The 13,747-nt window shown below is 42.5% G+C and overlaps 1 protein-coding gene, 1 long non-coding RNA gene and 1 pseudogene across 4 annotated transcripts in view; 1 reads left to right on the top strand and 2 right to left on the bottom strand.

Moving 5' to 3' along the window:
- Positions 1-235: 235 nt before the first annotated feature.
- LOC112825113 (mitochondrial import inner membrane translocase subunit TIM14 pseudogene) lies at positions 236-555 on the bottom strand (annotated as a pseudogene).
- Positions 556-7,106: 6,551 nt separating this feature from the next.
- The window catches only part of LHFPL3 (LHFPL tetraspan subfamily member 3), a 576,078-nt gene continuing 569,437 nt past the window's right edge, over positions 7,107-13,747 (bottom strand). Inside the window, exon 3 of one of the 3 annotated variants that reach the window (XM_025873366.2) lies at positions 7,107-7,268. In XM_025873366.2, the coding sequence (XP_025729151.2) occupies positions 7,240-7,268 (29 nt within the window). In that variant the 3' untranslated portion in view covers positions 7,107-7,239. The remainder of the gene's footprint in view (positions 7,269-13,747) is intronic. The other 2 variants (XM_073898694.1, XM_073898693.1) reach the window with 2 other exon arrangements.
- Positions 9,324-10,526, top strand: LOC112825259 (uncharacterized). Its single transcript, XR_003208638.2, has 2 exons — positions 9,324-9,426; positions 10,002-10,526. It is a non-coding gene; the product is annotated as an uncharacterized lncRNA (long non-coding RNA).

A 13,747-nucleotide genomic window follows, 5' to 3' on the forward strand; every position in this document is an offset into this window, starting at 1 on the left:
AGGCTTCCCTCTGAGCAGGGAGCCCGATGCGGGGCCTGATCCCAGGACCCTGGGATCATGACCTGAGCCAAGGGCAGATGCTTAACAACTGAGCCACCCAGGCGCCCCTTACATTGTGCTTTTTATTTGTTCTCCTTTTCCTACACTTTTCTTTTTGTAGCTTTGAGGCATTTTATTATAAAAAGCTGGCACTCATATACATAAACTAACAAGAACTTAAGATTCATCACACACTTCATTTTTTAGCTTGAACTTCTAATAAATCTTTAGTTTTAGGGATTTTGGCTGCTATATAAGGAGCTCCTCCCTTGTCTGGGTGCTTTAAAGCATACTTCATCGATGAGCATCTCTTATTTTTCCTTTATTGGCAAGAGGACTTATGCCTAGTAATAATGCTGCTTCTCGTTTTGTCATTTTGGGTGCAAACCCACCTATATAGTAGCCACCGCGGAAGGCAGATTTTGGTAGACTTTGAAAAACTTATTTTGCTTGGGGCTCCGTCTGGTTCATGGTTGTCAGAACATAATGGCCTGCAAATCCTGCAGGAGCAACAGTCAGGCCACTGGCTCGGCTCTGGCTGTTGCTGAGTACTGGCCAGGGCTCTGGCTCGGCTCCCCAGCCTCCACCAGAAGTGCGCTTCATCCGCTCTGAAGGATGGATGGATGGATGGATGGATGGATGGATGGATGGATGGATGAATTGCAGCCACAATTCCATGCCTTTGCTTACTAGTTGTGTGACCTTGGGTAAATTATTTAAACCATCTGTAAGCTGAGGATAACAATAGTATCTAATTCATAAGTTTGTTGTGAGGGTTAAATGAATTGGTACACATACCTGGCACATTATAAATAAACAATTGCTAGTGATTACTATTATTAATCCATATCTTAACTCTTTTTCCAATTAACATAAATGCCTTAAACTCTGGTCATCTCATCTCAATTGACACGGTATTATTATCCAGTATCTTAGTTGTCATTTTTTTTAATTCTGTAAATTAGATGTTTTATTATTATTTTGTACAATGCTTGTTTAGATATACCCACGTAGGTACCAAATTCTTTGCTCCCTATTCTTTTTTGCATCTTGGACCTTACTTCTCGGTTCATTTTCAGAAATTCCTTCTGGTTAGCTTTATTGCTGGTAATCCCTTTAGCTTTGTTCATCTCAAGATGACTGTATTTCACTTTTGGTCTTAGAAAAGTTTTGTTGAAACACAATTTTAAACCGAGAGTTATTTTACTTTGGCACTTTGGATATATATGCTAATGTCTCTGGTATTTATGATCAGTTTAGAAATGATTCCTTTGTAGGTGGTATGCCATTTCTCTTTGGTTACTTTCATGGTACTTCCTCTTTCTTCAGTCTACACTTAACTGTCATGTTTCAATTTATTCTTTATTTATCTTGTGTGATTACTATTGTGCTTCCTCTATGTGTGGATTCATACCTTTCATCATTTATGGAAACATTTCAGCCAATTTCTATTCAAATATTGTCTTTCGCTTATTCTATTTCTCCTGCTGGAACTCTGATTAGACATATATATCTTCTCTGTTGCTGAACCGCTTTTTATATTCCAATCTCTTGGCTTTCTGTATTTTCATTCTAGGTAATTTCTTTAGATCTGTCTTCTAGTTGACAAGTTCTCTCTCTAGTTATACCTAATTTATATTTGATACATCATATTTTAAATTTCAATAATTATATTTTTCAATTCTAAGAAATTTTTTTTCTTTTTCTTCAAGTCTAAATGATTATATCTACTGGCTTCTTTATATTGTTCATGTTTTAGATACCATCTTTATTTCTTTTACATATAAAACATGGTTATTTTATATTCCGTGTCTGGTAATTGCAGTATCTAAAATCTATGGGGCAATAAGTCTGTTGTTCATGATTTCTGCTGATTCTCTCTCATGGCTTATTTGTATGCATAGTAATAAAAAATTGTGGATACATACTTTGTGGAGCTGAACTGGTGAGATCTTTGTTATAAAGGTGCTCTCCTTCCGAAAAGATGTATATTTGAATTTGCCAGCTACCAGGGCTCTGGCAAATGCTTTAATTTCTTGGTTTGAAGCTTCTTTGAGCATATAGAGAGTGTAAGATTGAATTCCAGATGGGGGGGTGCATATACATGGGTTAAACATTTCAGAGGGTAACTATTCTTCTTTTTCTTTCTCCCCCCCTTCCCCCGCCAACTCCATCTAGAGCTAATGTGGAGATGGAATTCTTTTTTTTTTTTTTTAATATTTTATGTACTTATTTGACAGAGAGAGACAGCGAGAGAGGGAACACAAGCAGGGGGAGTGGCAGAGGGAGAAGCAGGCTTCCCGCTGAGCAGGGAGCCCGATGCGGGGCTCGATCCCAGGACCCCGGGATCATGACCTGAGCAGAAGGCAGACGCTTAACGACTGAGCCACCCAGGCGCCCCTGGAGATGGAATTCTTGACAAGACTCTTGTTTGCTAGCATGAACATTTTTCCCGTGCTGCACTTGTCTGAAGGTTGCAGCCTTTTTCAAGTGTCCTACTTTATGGTGGGGACCCTCAAATTCAGCTAATCCACTTCCAGTGGCCCAAGGCTCAGCCTCCCACCCCCTGCTCTGATATATGCGTTTGTGTAGTGGCAATCCCAGTTTCTGCATTTGCTTACACTTCTTGCTCAGTTTTCAGTTTATTCTTCTTCTTTAATGCCTTTGGGATTTCTCTTACTTTCTTGAAAGCTAAGCTGTGTATTAAAAATAAGCTCACTGTAATTTATCCAAGACCTGGGAGTATTGCATAAGGAAGGCTTTTTAGAGTATCAGGTTTATACTGCTAGATGCAGAAGCTGAGAGTAATCTTTAAAATTATAAAGTAGCTTGCATCTCTCTCCCTTTAAGACACTCCAATGGCTTTGTCTCATACCTGACAACAGTACCAACCATCCTGGCCTACCTCATTCCTGACTTAGCTCCAGTCACTGGCCTCTGCTGCCTGGCGGCTCCTCAAGGGCAGTGACCTTAACCCTGCCTTAGAACCTCTATACTTGTGTCTCCCCCTGTGTGGCATGGGATCTTCCCCCTTTCTTCACAGGGCTGGCTTGTTCTTATTCCCATCTCACTTTATTTATTTATCTTTTAAGATTTTATTTATTTATTTATTTATTTATTTATTTATTTATTTATTTAGAGAGCTGGGGGAGGGGCAGAGGAAGAGGAAGAGAATCTCAAGCAGACACCACACCCAGTGCAGAGCCTGACATGGGGCTCGATCCCATGACCCCAAGACTGTGACCTGAGCCAAAATCAAGAGTCGGCCACTCAACTGATTGTGCCACTCAGGCGCCCCCAGATCTCACTTTATTTTTTTAAATTTATTTTTATTTTTTAAAGATTTTTAATTTATTTATTTGACAGAGAGAGACACACAGCAAGAGAGGGAACACAAGCAGGGGGAGTGGGAGAGGGAGCAGCAGGCTTCCCGCTGAGCAGGGAACCCGACGCGGGGCTCGATCCCAGGACCCTGAGATCATGACCTGAGCCGAAGGCAGACGCTTAATGACTGAGCCACCCAGGTGCCCCCAGATCTCACTTTAAGTGCCACCTTTTCACAGCTGCCTTCCCCGATCAGCCTCTCCATGTCTCTTACATCATCATGTTTGCATTCTCTCGAGGGCACCTATTCTTAGCTGACATTTCCCTGCTGATGGTCTCTTTTCCTACAAGGACATAAGACTTCTAAGAGCAGGGACCTTGATTGTCTAGTTTACCACTATCTTCTCAGGATTTAGAACAGTTCCTGGCACAGGGTAGGGACTCAGCGCATGTTTGTTGAATGACTAGAACTGAGTATTGGCTATTTCTTCTCTTTAGATGGGACCTGGGCTTTCTCGTGCTCCGCAGTGCCCATTACTTCCTATTACCTCCCTAACCCAGCTTGTTTTGCTTTGTCGATTTACTTATCTACCTGGCTGCTCTAGGCATCTAATTTTCCAATCCCTGCTTATGTTACTCTAATTAGCCTCAGTGTTTTGAAAGCAGCTGTATTTTATGTTTCTTTTCTTCCTTCAATGTCTTGCATGTAGTAGGAGGACAAGGAATTAACATTCACTGAATATCTCTTACCAGTCAGGCATAACAACGCTCTAATTTAATGTATGTCTTTACAACACTGTGGGGCCAGTATTATTATTTGTGTCCATTTTATGGATAAGGACATTGAGGCTGAGAGGTGTTCAGAATCCTCTAGTAAGTGACAGAGGGGGTACTGGAACCCACCTGGGCAGCACACACTGAATATGAACCTTTGGAAAAGGCTTGCTCATGTCTGAGGAGCAGGTGGCTATTTTCAATTTGCCAAGCGGAGATTGACTCAAAGTTAAGTGAGTATTTCAGGTCAAGTTTTACTTGAACAGTCTGGCTGTTTACTTCCTGATTTCATTCTGCTGAGTATATGAAGATTCAGCTTGAGGTATGTCTATACTGGCTAGAAGAGACTGGGGGATGTTAATCATGCCTTCTAAACGAGGGTCCTAATAAATGTCTGCTGTTGGTGAACATTATGGAATCTGACAGAGAGGAGATTTTCTTTTTAATTTGTTTTGTTGCTGTTAGAGAGAAAGAGAGAGCGCGTGCGCATGGGTGTGTGCACGCGGAGTGGGGGGGAGGGTCAGAGAGAGAGAGAGGAGGCGAGAGAATCTTAAGCAGCTTCCACACTCAGTGTGGAGCCTGACGCAGGGCTGGGTCTCTCGACCCCGAGATCACAACCTGAGCTGAAATCAAGAGTCAGACGCTTTACCCACTGAACCACCCAGGCGCCCCTACAAAAGAGATTTTCTGAAGATAGCTATTTTGATCAAATCATCACGCTGTCACTGGCTCACTGGACAAAGACTCTGAACGCAGCCAATGTGTGCCATATCACCAAGCCCTCTTTAAATAACAAAATCTTATTTTTATTTTAATTTTTTTACAGAAATTCAGATATTCCAACAAATTTCTTTACATTTCCTGGACCTTAAAAAAATTACACACAACTTTTTGGACACAATACAACAGAACAGAATGAGAAAGGGAGTCACATTTTTTTTTTTAAAAGATAAAAACATACTTCTTAACACTTAGTGATTTACAGGTGTGTTACCTATGTACAAATGGTACATCATCAGTGACCCATCCTCAGAGCGCTGCGGTATGCTAAATTACACTTAGGTTTTATGGGAAAAAATTTTACAAAACATTTGTGTGTGGATAGGAAGCACTTTTCCATTTTCGTAAACATCACTATCAGTGATGTAGGACTCCCAGTGGAGTCCTAAATCTGTAATTTACATGGATTAGAGAAAACCAACGCTTTCTAATTTTCTTGTAGATAGAGAGGTACCTCCCTTTAAATAAAAGATGAATTCTTGAAAAGTTGTGTGTAATTAAATTTAGTAAGGAGGGTGTTGGGAATGCAGCAGGAGAGCTAATATTTAATGTTAACAGGTAACTCCCAGAATGGCTAATACTTTAGAGATAATAAGTATTTCCTTAATGTGGTTCTTTAGAAAACCCATATCTTTGTGATTTGGGGATCACTCATTTAAGCATACCTGTAATATACTCTTAGCCGTTTAAAACATAATCTCATTTATGGTGAGAAGATAGCTAGTACTAGGAACATTTGGCCAGAATGGGAGTGTTGTCTTAATAGAGACAGGGAATAAGACATCACCTCCTACCTGTATCACTTTTTGTCTTATCTTCCATCTGGTGTTCCAGGGATGTATGCTAATTTGATCTTAATTTTGAGTCTAAAAATGAAGGCATTCTACATGTCCGTGTTTTCTGCTTGGGTGTAGGACATGGTTTGGCTCACCCTGATTACTCCCCCCGCATGTACGTTTGAAGCTTGTGCCCATTCTCAAGAAGTTGGCTACTTCAGTATTACGTATTTTCCTGCTGTTGCATATTGGCAAGATATGTGATGAGGGTGATTGGGGGGAAGCCTGGGAGCAAAACATTGCTGAAGACAACTGACCAGTTTTAACTACTTCCAAATGTCAACCAACTCAAAGCAATCTGAGTATTCTTGAAAAACCAACATTAGTAAACAAACAGGCAACTTACTCCTACCAAGTTTCTTGACCTGTATAAGTATATATTCATTTATTTCTAAGGCTATTATTATTTATTTTGTTAGTACCACTTACTATCATTTAGAAATAGGTTTAATGGAATGATTTTTTTCTTAAACAGAAATGAGTACCTGTGAGTAAGGGAAAGAAAGGCTGTGGATTTCTGATGACATGTACAGCAAAGAAATAGAGGGAAAAAAAAGAGGAGAGCTTTTAGATGCCTATTTATAAAGTATATTAAATTCCTATGCATTTACTAGGGAGAATTAGAGAAAAGTGTTTATTTGATAGCAGCCTATATATTACATGTGAGCATCCAAGGTGAAAATGAGCTTTCTATATTTTTCAGCGTTCCTTGATGCTGTTTCCTGAAAGATAGGGGTAGCTATGTTGCTCGGGGACCTATGATGTAAAGATGTACTTCCTGTAATATACAGCTTGATGGAGTTTTAGAGTACACGTCAGAAACAGTTTCTCAGTAATAACTTGTACAGACAGATTAAACTGAACACAGACTCCATAAAAAGTTTGAAGTGTTACATCTCTTAACGGAGTGGTTGTAACTAATTACACAGTGAAATAAACACACGGCAGAGATGGGGAACCAAAGATCAGGGCTCCTGTGAAAATACGCAGAGGCATTTTCCTAAGCTGTCTTCCTCTGTAAATGATGCTTGATCAGCCTCTTGGCTGTTGAGAGAGGAATAATTTAGGATTGACTGCCTTTTTTTTAAAATAAGGTTGAAAGATTAAAGCTTTTTGTTTTCGGTTTGATTAAAAAAGGACAGTTTACAAACCTCAGTACATATATATATTTTACATGTTAATTCTAGCACGTTTATATTCCTCTTTCTTAAAATATTTCCTGAATGTGATTTCTGATGAATGTGATCTGATCTTATTCGATGATAGCTTCCCTTGAGCTGGTGTTTAATCCGCTATCACAACTCCTTCCAGAAAAATCACTCCCATCTCTGCCCGTCCAGATTTAGAAGGTGCCTTGACAAGTAGATGGTTCACTCTTGTCCAGATGTGTCTCTGTACTCTGATTTCTCCCAAGTCTTCCTTCTTGATGTTGATGTACAAAAGCTCTTATTCAATTTGTTTAGCTGTTATTTGATTTGTTTTGTGCTCATTCTAGAGAATATTGGCTTAGCAGAACTGCAGAAAGGGGCGGGGGAGGAGGGGGAGGAGAAAGAGAAAGAGAAAGAAAAAATGCATCATTTTCGGTCAGCAAGATTTTTGTGCATAGCTGTCACAGAAAAACCACACCAGCAAATGGTTCGAAGGCACTTTAGATTTGTTATCAGAGATGACTGAAAAGTTTGAGGCTCCTGTTCCATAAACAAACAGCACAGTCTTCCGGCAAGGGAGCCCCCCATCACCCAGACATGTGTGTTCCCCACATCTGGGTGAAGATTATAGGCTGCTTTGAAGGAGCAAGGAAGAATGTGAAATGATCCCAAGCGGCAAAAATTTTTCTGCCTGGCACAGAAAATGTCTCACTCGAGGGTTTTCCTTTGCTTTCCAAGTGTTATTTATTTATTATACAATCAACTTTGTAACAGCTGCAAAGGAGACATTGCTTTCTTCCCTATGTATCTTTCTGTTCAATATCTAAATGTGCGCTTATTTTATACAGTTGGAATCACAGAATAGATGACATTTTTAACATATTAAAAACAATTTTTTACGTTTCCACTCTGCATCATCAGCATCAATTTCCTTTTCTTTTTATTAAAGATTTTTTATTTTGAAGTAATCTCTACACCCAACATGGGACTCGAACTCACAACCTCGAGATTAAGAGTTGCATGCTCTACTGACTGAGCCTGCGAGGTGCCCCATCAGCATCAGTTTCCAAGAGCTGCAGAATATTCCATTCCATTCTCATTCCTTTCACTCCATGCCCAGTATCCCATTCTCAACCGTTTGGCCACTGGCAGATTGTAGGTAGATCTCCCATTTTTTTTTTTTTATCAAGAATAAATATCTTTGCTATAAAGCTCTGTTTGTTCCTTTAAATTCTTTCTTTAGGACAAATTCTCAGGGGATAAGCTGCTTTTCCTTTTGTCCAGCACAGTATTAGGGACGATTCCTGAACTGATACAACTAGACTACAAATAGTATGATTGACTCCTTTCTTTGGATGATTTCCATACACTTTGGCACTGTTAACCAGGGTTTAAGGGTCCCTTACATATTGTGGAGATGGGTAAATGCATCTAGATGGCCAGATTTGGGCTGAAAGGAAACAGCCTGTTGGGTTTTCATCACAGAGGACTTAGAAACTACAAATGATAATAAAACAATTGGTCCGTTATTTAGTTACAGCCCCCGTTCCACATCACAAGATAAGATTATGGTTTCTGAATGAGTGCTAGAGAAGCCTCTGGAAGATTCTGTCGTTTCTAGCATTTATCCCCTTGTTGTTTTCCAATACACTTTAAAACACTTTAAAATATCTTATGCACATTATGGTTCTAATGAACTTCTCTCAGCGAGAGAACTCAGTTGCTTTAATGTACCCAGACTACACAGGGGATAATTGAAATGTGATCATGTCCTAATGATGATTAATCTGTAATGATTCTCTGAGATTGCATCATGCTGGTAGAAGCCCTATGGAAGGGAATGCTTTCTTCGGATATTATTAAAAGCAACAAAGGCAACCCGTGGGTTTTACACACAGCTATAGGTGCTTCTGAACCTTGAGCGCTCGCTCTCTGTTCTGCTGCCCCGGAGGTGGTCTTGCCAGATGGAATCCAAAGTCGGGTTTGTGTGTCCGCGATTCCACTGCTCTAGCATTCTTCACTCCAAATATTTTTGTATTGCAAATGCACAGAGCAAAGTGTCTGGGTTTTCCACTAAAATCCATGAAAGGTTCTAGCTGGGGTGGGGGAGAGGGCGGAGTGGGTGCAGGTTATAAATACATTAAGCAGAAGAGGGGAATGGGTTTTGAAAATGTGGGTATGCGCACGGAAGAGCAGGTAGCATACGGAAGTGCCAGGGCCCTATTTGTGTGAAGCAGGGGAAGAGGGAGGCAAGAAGATAGCCCTCATTTTCTTGATGTCTGCAAATAAATATACCGCTGATTTCATGATAGAAAAGCCTGCTTTGTTGTGAACCATCTGTTGGCATCCAGGAACCAGAGACTCCCACTTTTTCCCTGGCTCTAAGCTGCCTTGATTTGGCTTTATGACATCACAGCGGGCTGGGAAGAGAGCAGACAGGGCTGGAGGGGCTTTCAATCAGCAACCCCCTGGTCCCCCCAGCACTGACAACTAAGCCTGAGGAGGAGAAGGCAGCTTCCTGCCGGGTAGGCACCTCCCTGGGAAGATCCTTAGCCTTCTTGTAGGAAGGTAACTGCTGGAGCCAATCTCACAAGGTTCCTGTTCACACCCCACCATCGGGGGTCTAACTCAGTTAGTGGCTGCCCAAGGGGGTTCAGTCACCACCAATCCTTCTTGGATCTGCTGCCATCTTGGGTCACCCATACCCTCCATGTGACCAAATCCCTCACTGGATCCCTCACTGACCTCACCATTGATTAGTCATTTTCCCTCTTCAAGGTCTCTTCTTTGTTGACTTTGTTAGCCTTGGAACTGCACTCCCCACCTGCAGTGTCAAGGCTGGGCAGGGAGCTGAGGAGTGAACGGGAAATGAGAGGAGCGAGAGAGCCAGGCTGGACTTGGGTGGGGCCGGGGAGGCTCCCAGGGCACAAGACTGAAGGAGGCGCTCACTCTCCGGCGAGGGCCTCCTGCCATTTTGCCCATGAGGGAGTTGCTCTGCCTCATCCTGAGCCGGCCGCTCGTCACGGGGCCTCCTGGGAATATCTGCTCGGAGTCTGAGCTCCTTAGACATTCTGGACACCGTGTCTTTTTTTCTTTCTAGTGCCTGACACCACCATGCAACAGGAGTCCCAGGGTACTTGAGAATCCCGCAGACTGCAAGGCGAAAAATAACCAGCATGTTCGAGCTGGTGGGGACTGGAACACAAACACCCCCCCACAGTATCAGGGAAACACTTTGCCGGGAGCAGCAACGTGAGAATGCCACTAGGATGACTTAACTAGGAAGCGCAGCGGGGCATCTCCCACCTGACGGCTTGGGCAGTGTGGGCCCTGCACCCAGATTTGGGAAGCTGGTCGGTGGAAGAAGATGAAAGGCAGGGTTTCCCTCTCCGGATGTGGCCATCATTTCCTCAGGCCAACGACTGGGACATCAGGGCTGTCTGCAGAAGGGCGTGTGGTTACGCTGTGATCCCTGCTTTGTAAAACACTGTTTCTTTTCTGAACTTTCGCTCACATTTCCCATGCACCATGCCTACTGCATAGATCAGGGGAGGCAATTTAACAGATGTCATATTCTCCCGGGTTTGTACAGAGCAGGACTGAATAAATAAGTCATTCAACACTGCTCTGGATCTTTGTTCAGTTGGGTTTGTCCTTGTAACACGTCATGGGGCTCTGAGTTGCCCATGTTCCATTTCTAAAGGGCTCTTTGCAAATCCTTTGCGGAGCTGTCATTTGAATCGCTGCTGCTCCGGAGAGCACCATTTATAATGGCCACATTGTCCAGACTATCTAAATGCTGCGTTGTTGCATTTTCTCTGTGTTTGCGGACTTTGAAAGGTCTCCTGTGGTCCGCTTCTGCTCATTGTTCCTATCAACCCATTCAATTAGGGCCCGGAGCCCCCACTGCCCCAGGATAGCTGGGCGGGGAGCGGGCAGGGGTCGGAGTGAGAAAAACGCTTGGTGGGAGCTTTTAGCACAATGGCTCCCGAATCTTTGTTGTGAAAATGAAGAAGGGAGGCATTCCAGACCATTTTTTCTCATTGGCTCTATAAGCTTTGTCATTTCTTCCCACTCCATTGTTTCAAACCACACCCACCTCTCACGGGGCCTCCTGACAGCCTTCCTGCCCAGGAGGCTGAAACAGGCCTCTGAAGTAAAGTCTCAATATCTGTGTCCCCAGGTGCTCTAGACGTGATGTGCCCCACGGTGGGCATAGCACGTTAAAGATAGCTGCAGATTCTTTAGCTTTCTTCTCCTTTGTGGTGTGTGTGTGTGTGTGTGTGTGTGTGTCTGTTCCTCTCCCTTTGAATCTGGGCTTTAAGAGACCTGGCAGTGGCGTCTGGGTGGCTCAGTCAGTTAAGCCTCCGACTGGTGATTTTGGCTCAGGTCATGATCTCATGGGTTGTGAGATCAAGCCCGGAGTCCAGCTCCCTGCTCAGCAGGGCATCTGTCTGAGATTCTCTCTCTCTGCCCCTCCCCCCACTCACAGAGCTCTCTCTCTCATCTCATAAATAAATAGATATTAAAAAGGAAAGAAAATTAAAAAAAAGAGTACTGGCAGTTTATTTTTTGTTGTGGCAAAACCACATAAAATAAAATTCACCATCTTAACCACTTTGACATATTACAGTTCAGAAGTGTTTAGTATATTCACATCGTTGTGAGACAAATCTCCAGAACTTTTCCATCTTGCAAATCTGAAACTCCATATCCCTGAAACAACACTCCTCTTTTCTCCCTTCCCCCGTTCCTCAGTAACTGCCATTCCTTCTGTTTCTACCAGTTGGACGACTTTAGATAGCTCCTGTGAGTGGAATCATATGGTATCTGTCTTCTCGTGACTCTGCAGGCTCAAGAGAAACTTCTGTCCCTCCCTTAACCACACAGAAGAATCTAAATTGGGGGTCTTTTCCAGAATAAGTTATTAACAAGGATCAATTTTATCTGAGTGACCCATCTGTATGGAAGGGCAAACATCTAATTATCAAACATTTGCTCTTCTTCCCACCCTATATGCATTCCCCTGATGTTCCAGGCCCCTACCCCCAGAATGATATCTATATCCCATTTTGCCCATCTTTGGGATTTCCATGTTTACGTGGATTCCCCGGAGTACACCTATTAAATTTTTTTTTTCTCCTGTCAATCTGTCTCACGGCAATTTGATTTTTAGTCCAGCTAGAAGGGATTTTGAGGGGACAGGAATTCCACCTCCCCGGTGTTTTATTTTTTTTACATATATTTTTTATTAAAAAATTTTTTTTAAATTTTTTTAAAGATTTCATTTATTTATTTGACGGAGAGAGATATAGCAAGAGAGGGAACACAAGCAGGGGGAGTGGGAGAGGGAGAAGCAGGCTTCCCGCTGAGCAGGGAGCCCCGCATCGATGCGGGGCTCGATCCCAGCACTCTGGTATCATGACCTGAGCCAAAGGCAGACGCTTAACGACTGAGCCACCCAAGCGCCCCATTCCCTGATGCTTTCTTGACATAAGAAAAGTCATTGTAGATCCCCAGATGTTTTGCGATTAATGCCTGACCAGCATCACTTGCCTAAGCACATATCTTGCAGAACTTCCTGGGATATGTGAAAACTGTAGAAAAAGAGACTTCAGTAGTTGATGATTTTAAGGGAACAGAAAAATGTAAAAAACAACAGCCACGACCAGGCCAGGAGGATAACCTCACCATATCAGAGACAATGAATTGGTGGTAAAACTCTAAGTGCTGTTTCGAAAGGAAAAATTGACCTCACACACATTCTTTGAGTTGTTTTTGCAGGATATAAGCCACTTTGAGCACTTGGACACTGGATTAATTGGAGCCAGAGACTGAATGATGCCGACCCTTGCCAGCCTTGTGACTTCAATCACCTAGGACCTGGACACTGTTAACTTACGATGACTTTTGCCCCAGTTTCATATGGGACGCTCCTTGGCCCGGCCCGTCCATGAATATGCATGTACTCTTAGCTTAAAACTGCTCCAATTTTGTTGTTCAGGGAGATGCTGCTTTGGGAAATATCCCTAGTGTTCTTACTTGTTGCAAGTGAAATCTTCCTTTTCTACTCTTTGGCCTGGTTTGTCTTTTGGCTCAGCACCCACCAAGAGGCAAACCCAATTTTGGGTTATAGTGCGATAAACACGGGTGTGCAAATACCTCTTCAAGACCCTGCTCTCAATTCTTTTGGATATATACCCAGAAGTGGGATTGCTGGATCATATGGTAGTTCTATTTTTAAATCTTCGAGGAACCTCCATATTGTTGCACCATCTTATGATCCTACCAATACTGCACAAAGGTTTCAATTTCTTCATGTCTCTCTGACACTTATTTTCTGCTTTTTTGGGGGGGATGGTAGTGTTAAAAGTAAAACTACAGGCCCCAAATGGTGTCAGTTGGGTTAAAGCCCTAAGTCAGTAAACCAAGACTTTTTTTTTTTTTTTAAGATTTTATTTATTTATTTGAGAGAGAGAAAGCACAAGTGGGGAGGAGGGGCAGAGGGAGAGGCAGAAGCAGACTCCCTGCTGAGCAGGGATCCTGACACAGGGCTCCATCCCAGGACCCCGAGATTATGACGAGTGCCAAAGGCAGATGCTTAACTGATTGAGCCATCCAGGTGCCCTCAGTAAACCAAGACTTAATCCTTAACCTGACTGCAATTTTTTTTTTAAAGATTTTATTTTTAAGTAATCTTTCTACACATAATGTGGGGCTTGAACCCACATCCTAAGATCAAGAGTCACACACTCCACTGAGCCAGCCGGAAGCCCCAACCTAACTGCAATTTTAACCTTTAACCAGTCAGCATGGGAATTACCTGGTCAGCAGAAGGAAACTTAC

This window comes from Callorhinus ursinus, unplaced genomic scaffold (assembly GCF_003265705.2).
Source record: "Callorhinus ursinus isolate GAN/ISIS: 27379988/994484 unplaced genomic scaffold, GSC_fseal_2.0 scaffold12, whole genome shotgun sequence".
NCBI classification, from domain to species: domain Eukaryota; kingdom Metazoa; phylum Chordata; class Mammalia; order Carnivora; family Otariidae; genus Callorhinus; species Callorhinus ursinus.